We start from the raw sequence: 8,353 nt of genomic DNA on the forward strand, positions 1-8,353 counted from the left end.
AAATTCTAAGAGAATGCTTTCTTGAACACTAAATGAGGGGATAATTTGAAAAACAGGCGAAAAGCTAAAAGAATTTTATTGCATAGTGGTGATCGACAACCTGAAATACGAATAGATCAAACAGAATAAAGAAGATGATGAAATTGTGAGTTTCTTTAAAGTATATCCAGAGAGATGAAGTTATAAAATAAATTGCAGCAGAAATAAGCACACAATATTGCTGAGTTATGATTTATACTTTATTTTTGAAATCATCATGATGCCCATTTTTCTCAGTCCCTTAACTGGCTTCCATGTACAATAACGATGGGAAAGTGAAATTGAACCATTATAATGCCATACCGAAAAATCCAAGTTTTTAAGAGACTGAAGTTAAACATAAGCACAGCGAAACTTAAGCTCAATTAGGTTTCATCAATTTTAACTAAGTCGTTTCGGGGAAAATAATTTCTTCTACGCCAGAATTCATAAATTCGTTTCAGTTAAGTAAGCATGAAGTTTGGAATAGGTGGAATATTTCTAATAATATGTAAATGGAAATGCAAAAAGATATTGCTGTCTCATCATTACTATATTCAACTACTCAAGCGTCGTTATCACACACTGTTTGTCATGTGTATGAACTAGAGGAATAATGATAAGTTGGCAATTTCTATCAACATACTTTTGGAACTTCTACACAACTTTTAATCATTACAAGCAGGTCCAAAATTATATTTTAGTTTCATTCAGCAATCAGATTTTGTTTCTGAGTTTATTAGCTTAGCAAAAAGTATTTTCTGATCTGAATTGAACTTAGCTTATTTTAATGTTTTTGAATAAAAACACGCAGTTTTCTGATATCATGAATATTTTCAAATTCATTATTCTTTGTAAGTTTATTACTAACAAATAGCCGTCGTACACAAAACATTCTTGTCATATATTACCGTAATTTCGTGCTTCATCAAATCTGTCTTAGTTACAATATTGCAATGCAGTGAGTGTCATATAGCGTTAAAATATAAAGGCAAATGTTTCCGACAATTTCAGATAAGCCGGGAAGTTTGCACTGTTTGTTTGTTCGATAATACTAGATGACTCAAGATACCGATCACTTTGAATTAAACAGAAGGAATTGCTAGCCTCCACTATAGACTACTTTTAGATTTGATTTTGCACTATTGTCAGATGGTTCGGATTATAATATGATGTTCGTCAAATCAGTTGATTCATTTGATACAACCATTTGAATCAGAAAAAGACACTTAGTTTATAAAATATTGTTCTTACGAGTGTTGCGGGAAAGTATGATGTCAAAAAAAAAAAAAATTTTCGATTTAAGAACTACACTTTTACCACCACAATAAAATATGCCGTATAGGCAATAATATGGTGAGGGAGGAGAAGCTTTGCTCCTTTATTCATGAACCCATTCCTACAGACACCATTATCTCATCCATTTCTAACTTTCCTTTATTCTATTACGGCTGTTGAAAACATAAACGTTAAATGTGACGAGAAATATCTGATCTTAACTAACACTATCACAACTTAATTATATACAATTTGTTCAGGAGAGTTTCTGAAGTTAGTAGGAAATAAGTCTGATTCTTCAGTTTTAGCCAGTTTACACCATAACGACAAGACTGAAATTCAAATGCATGCCTTTAGTTAACAAAATTGCCGATTTTTTTTCCGCTCACAACTGGTGTATTTGGAAGAAACTTTTCCATTAAATTGGAATCTATCAAATTACCGCAGTGTTTTTCGTTATATGTTACTTCATAACTTAAAAATTTTTTGGCCAAAATTTTATTTTTGCCACACATAACAAACATTCAGCAAAAAGCTTGATCCGCAGCTCCCCATGCCATACTATAAATGACAAGTCCTACAAAAATAAGGATTCTGAAATAAGAAACATATTGCAGATGTATTAGCTGTTTTAGGTTCATGCAATTTTCAATAATCTATCTTTAAGCTTATTTCATCATTTTCAATCCTTCGTGTGAAAATTTGGGAAGAAATTGGCCTCAATTTAATTAAATACTGTAAGCGTATGTGACCTTAACTCTGGCGAGTATAACGTGAAAAGTTAAAACTGAAAGGGATAGATTTCTAAACTGAAGCCTAGAAGCACTTTTGATATTTATCGAAATGTGAAAATTTGGAGGGAAAGATAAACGCAAGTTAACACTTTCTTAATAAGAAAAAAAAAAATGGACAAAAAGCTAGGCATAATTAAAGAACGAGGAACACCAAATTAAAATGATTGAAATGTATCTGATGAATTGGAGTGCATTTTAGCCGAGGATAACGGAAACAAAAACACTGACTAAGCGGTAGATGATAATCACTGATGATTAAAGAAATAAATGAAAGAGAAAGGTTAGCTGGAATGGATGGAACTGGGAACTTTAGCAAGAGTTGTTCGCTATGTTCGGAACTCACGGATGAATGGGGAGTTTGTTGTGTGGGTCCTTCAGATGCACCTCCTATAAGTAAGCTACAGCTTCTCTTTCAGATGCACCTCCTATAAGTAAGCTACAGCTTCTCTTCCTCCATCCTTTTCATCCTAATCGTGGGTGAAGTTCCAAATCTCAATATTAGAAAAAAGCAGAAGCAGTTGTTCTAGCCTGTTTATTAGATAATAGTGATGCGAAATGCACTCTAACACAATATATTTCTTCTTAAACTACGGCAGTGTTGCAAACGCACGAAAAAAAAATTTTTCCGTAATGAAAAAAAGTTCGCGTTTTAGGAGAAAAACTCATCCAAAAGTTTTGTACTAAAATAAAAAAAAAATGTGTGTCCTCAAATTTGATTAAAGCACTGGTATAAATTTCAATATTTGATGTTCCAATTGTCCCAGGAATAAAAGTGTTGAAAGTACAATTAAATGCCTTACATTAATCATTACTTGCCATATTTTGACAAAGATCTCTTAACATTGCAAAACTTGTTATGCCACAGGTTATTTAACACCTGCAAAATTTCGCATTCTCTTTCTGAACATGACATTTTACATTTTTTTTAAATTTATACTTTGACTTATTTGAATAAGAACGAATAAACTTGTTTGATGAGTGGTGATTATTTAGTCTAATTAGGTGCAAAAATAAAAATGCTGTATGTCGTAGGTAATTAAAATAGGGAATTAGGTTCCATATTTCAGCATATCATTAAGCGATAAATGACTGTTAAAGACAAATTATTCTTATTTTGCAGTAGCAAAAAGATTCACAATTTTTTGTTGTAAATTTGTCTGTTACTGTATTTTGAAGCGTACATATTGCAAACTTGAAAAAAAAAATAAAATGCAAAAAGTTTGATTGTTTTTGCAAAATGCTAACAGAAATCTCGCTTCGAGTTTTCGCACTTTCTATTGGATTAAATGAATTTGAACTTGCTTACAAAATTTTAAATCCGAGTCATTAAGTGACAAATTTGAGAAAAACATGGAATATGGAATTTCAAAAAAATACGTTCGAAAATATACAACACGACAACATAAATAAGAAAAAAAATATTTAGTCAGATATCTGAGAAGGCCAAATGTAACGATTTGTAATTTATGGAACAGAAAGCTAAGATTTAAAAACTGTTTCTGAGTGTTGCTCCATCATGCATAGCTGATTGTTTTTGCAAAAGACTACTCAATGAATAATAATCAAGATTATCGGGCTTATTTTCTCATGGTAATTCAGTTACGAGTAAGGCACAATCTCACACTGGATCTTTAAAGAAATTTCAGTTCATATAATTGCAACGTCTCGCTCTATCGAACCGTACATCGGAAAAGATGATTGCACCTAAATATCTATACACATACAGTACTCACATAATTTTCCTGGGGTATTGATCTGATGAAAAATTTAAATGCGGAAAGTCTTTATGAAACAACTTTAGTAATTAGCCAGAATGTCATTCCATGAAGCACGGCCCTATAAGCAGAAAGAATTCAAAAAGGAATTTTTGAAAAGAGAATGAAAAAGAGAGTAAAAAAGAACAACATGTCAAAAGACTGCTAGAAAAACGCATAAGAAGTTTGGAAAAAGGCATCGTATAGAGAAAGTAGTAAGGTGTAATTAGCTATTGAAAATTTAGGTATAGAAAAAAAGAACTACAAAAAATTGTGTTGGAGACGTTGACACCATCGTCTTTTACATTTGTAATTGAAATGAAAGAAAATAATATCTTTCATTTGTTGCTGCAAAGGATTTATTGCAAAGAAAAACAAAGTGGAAAAAGTCGTTTTTCATCATTTTGAAAATTACGGAATGAATTGCGGAATGAAATCGATAAATGAATTTGACGAAGTACAAAAAGGCATTTGCAAAGGAAGCAATTTGGAAACGATTTATTATTTTCGAAAATTTCAAGAGTATGAAAAAGTTTAAGATTCAAAATTTCGTCCTAAAAAAAACAGAAACAAATGCAAACAATTAATTTTTCAAAAAGTGTAGAAGTTTGGTAACTAAAACTAATACTCAGATCGCATATCTATCAGATTTAGTTTGTGCAACACACTGCGATAATTGAATGGTCTCGACTAAGCTCATTCAACACTGCTATTAGGTCGTGCCACCAAATAATACATTATTGTAGAGTGACGTTTAAATTTCAAAAAATTCTTCAATACAGGAAAAATCTGAGTAGGAAATTCATAAGTTAATGATTTTCGGTTATTTTGAGAGAACACTTTGTTGCAACAATCAAAAATAGAAGGTCGAATAAGTTTCAAGTAAAAAAAAAGTGTCTTTTTCTAAAAAATAAAATAAAGTTAGCAACAATTGACATATCCTGTGTTCATTAGTATTTTCATGTTTATCTGTTGTGTAATTGATGCATTTGTCGGTAGCAAATCTCGGGTTGGCTAAGAATAGCTATGGGAGGGAAAGGATGTTTTAATTTATGCTAGAAATTGATTTGAACTCCTGTTGTCAGGAAAATCGAAGGAAACAAAAAATTGACTTATATGTTGCAATATATCTGACTTGAATTACTTTTCACTTCAGTTTATATATTGGTGATTGTCTTGCTTATGATAGTTTTCGATGTTAAGAATTAGAAAAAGAAAGTCGGTAAAGCTCTCTGATATCCTATAAGAAGATTGGCATGCATGCAAAGAGTTACCAGCACAACAAGTTTATCATAGGTAATTGTGCCTAAAGAATTTTGTATCGCTACGGTATATCACCTTGTTTTTATCTATGCAACTTTGCTATGCCAAAATCCAAAAATTTTATGAGAAAATGGAGTATTTGCTTATCACTAAGGATCTGAAACAGAAAATTTATGTATGCACCTTAAACGATAAGATAGAAAAACTCAAATGTCATGGTATTCTTTTTGATTCCATGTAGGAAACTTTTGGACTCATTTCTAACAGTCCACTTGATAATTCTATCTACACATCTAATGTGATGAAATATGGAATTTCATTTCAAAAACGTTTTCAAGAGGAGTTGAGAATCACAGAGGAAAGAGCAAATGTAACGAAAATATGGAAGAAAAAAAAAGAAATGGTCAGAAAAAAAGTGACACAGGAAAACGAAAGGAGGTAAGCTGCGCATTATTGTGAAAACACTTGACAGCTTCTCTTTGCTGAGAATAAATCGGTGCTAGTGAATATCTCGATAAGACGGAAGAAGAAAAAAGAAGCATCCGAGAATCTTCCATTCACGAAAAAAAAAATTAACACGAGAGCATCATTACCGAGAAGACACATTTTCGTCCATTTTTGGGCTAGGAAAGAGTCGTTTCAGCATAAAATTAGTATGCATTTTTTGTGCCGAGATAGTAAAATCAGTGCTTGGAAAGATGATAATTAATTGGCGATGATCACATTTCAAATTTCTGATCTCATAGTTGAAAGCACCTATAAACAAAGAGTCGTTTCCGAGAGATCGTGTAAATGTCGAGAAAAAAAAATCTACTGCAATGCAATCAAAACTTTTAAGTTCATTTTAAAAGAAAAAATAATAAAAGCCATCACGTGTTAAACACGCAGCAGAGAAAGCATAACATATAAGCGCCGAGAGGGAAATCGGGGCAAACAACATTGACAGTGCCAGGATTATTCTCTTCGGCATTGCAGCTATTTGTTAGTTGGTGGGATTCCCAAAACTATAGAACATTTAGGAAGAGAAGAGAACTTCCGGTGAAACCAAACAAGAGGACTGCGATCATTTCAGATCTTTTGTTCAGTTTCTCGAAAAATGTTCCTGCGGCATTGATCTGAAACGAAAACATGTAACGAATGGCTAGCGTCAATTGACTGCTTCATTCCCATTATTTTGGATCCAGAATTGGTGACAGAAATTTGTTGCCATAAAGAGTGATTTCACACAGAAAAAATTGATTTGTTGAGTTGCTTCTTTTTAACTCAGCCATTTGTATAAGGTGTTCCCGGTTGAGAATACATGAGCCACTCGAGAATGGTTAGTGAATTCTTTTTTGTTTACTTATGGTTTGAGTCCCTCTTTCTCTAGTTTTCTGGACGTCTTTTTTCGGTTGTTTTATCTCGTTCCGTTTGAAATTCCAATCAGAAACCAGTTTCACGTTCTTTGATACTATGCAGATATCTCACACCGTTGAGATTGTTTGAGTAATTGTTACTGAGAAAAGCCGTATCTGCAAACCTCTGCTGAATGCAAATCTAAAGCAGCAATCGAGTCTGAAAATCTCATCAATAGAAGGATGGAAAATGAGAGATTCCTTTGTGCGTCTATTTATTCAGGTTTATGCCATTCAGTACGGCAGCTACGAAATTAACCTATTACCCTAACTTAACCACATCATACTCTCAAGACGAATATTGACAGTGAGTGGACAAAAAAATGACTTTGCAGAGATGGGTTGTTGAACGTTTAAGAAAAAATCCCCTGTAGTCAGTTTAGGGATGATTCTCAATTGATGCTCAATGGTCGAAATATTTGCTAAAATTGAAAGAATCATTACCGTAGAAAAAGAAAAAAAGAAAAAAGAAAAAAGAAATATTCTAAGTCATGGATTAGAGATTTAGAAAGTTTCACATATTGAAAAAATCCAGGATGCATCCACCTTTATGTCTTCTTCTTTTCCAGGTGTTCATACTTGAATATTCATCTCGCATAAGTCTTGGCTCTAGTCAACTAACAAAAAATCAGGAAATATTCTGGAATCACTGTACATGGGCTTCATAAAATAAAGCCACCATATTAATTGTCAAATAATTCTATTCGATTGATTCACCCACAATTTTAGCAGCTTGGACTAGAGCTCTTATTTCACACTTCTAATAATATGTCCTAGCTCGGATATAACCTAATCCTTTTCCATTTCTCCAAGGTATTTCTTCCAGTTGAAATGAGAATAAATTTTAGCAATCTAAAAGAAGAATCCAGAAGATTGCTTTGGTTCAGTAAGTAATTTACCAAGCAATCAGGAATTACCACCTGACAATCGACAGGTCTTCCTAAATCTATCAATTTTGTTAGCAGAGTGAACCAGAGAATGAATTTAAATAGAAATTGAAATGCATAAAGCGGAAACGAACTGAATTCTCCATTAGCTTCCCATTAATAATAACTCATCAGAAGTATATATAGATGATAGTGAAAAAATAAGGTCAAACTCATATTTTTCGTGCGTTTTGTTTAACTTTTACTTTGAAAGGGAAATTAATGTACAAATTTACAAATGATATCACAGTGAACATCAGAACGAAATGAAAGGAACCGAGAAATTTAAGGGGAATCCAAAATGAATATTCGCACCATTACGAACTCTACCTGTATGTACTAATCATCGGACTTTTGAAATGTTTTATTGATCGCGAACAAAAGTGATGTCAGAAATGACATCACTTTTGTTCAATGGTAGCGTTGCTTCATTTCATAGGTTTCTGGTGACTGATAGAAAAGTGAGTGAGCTGGGCAAACTCACAAGTAACACTTTCTGAGTATCTTGATTGATGATGAATACCCGCTTCTGATGTATCATCCTGAATTTTTTTTTTTTTTGTTTCAATAGAAAACCTATATATACACACATAAACATACGCATACACATACACACACATACACACACATATACATACATACATACATACACATACATAACGTTACACGCTCCTTTTGTCGGAAACCAAACAGCTTTTTCCAATTTGATGGTGATTAATATTGACTGATGATATATAAGATTCTCCTCCTTTTTGCTAATCCATTCTAGCCATCTATATATACGGTGATAAACAGATCCATTGTTATACTGCATTACCTATTACTGCATTGTCTGGGAAGTGTGTTGTAAATCCTCCTTGTTGTCGTTATAATATCCATCCTTTCCAGACATTGTAATCACATTCACTTGTCTAATAGTTCTTAGC

General features: G+C 32.7%; 1 protein-coding gene across 1 annotated transcript; it reads right to left on the minus strand.

Moving 5' to 3' along the window:
* Positions 1-7,855: 7,855 nt before the first annotated feature.
* On the minus strand, positions 7,856-8,306 carry LOAG_02615 (hypothetical protein; the record flags this gene model as incomplete). The annotated part of the gene is made up of 3 exons (XM_003138152.1): positions 7,856-7,969; positions 8,074-8,200; positions 8,245-8,306. The coding sequence occupies 3 exons, from the start codon at positions 8,304-8,306 to the stop codon at positions 7,856-7,858; spliced, it is 303 nt and encodes a 100-aa protein (XP_003138200.1).
* Positions 8,307-8,353: the final 47 nt, after the last annotated feature.

This window comes from Loa loa (genome assembly GCF_000183805.2).
Source record: "Loa loa unplaced genomic scaffold supercont3.229, whole genome shotgun sequence".
NCBI classification, from domain to species: domain Eukaryota; kingdom Metazoa; phylum Nematoda; class Chromadorea; order Rhabditida; family Onchocercidae; genus Loa; species Loa loa.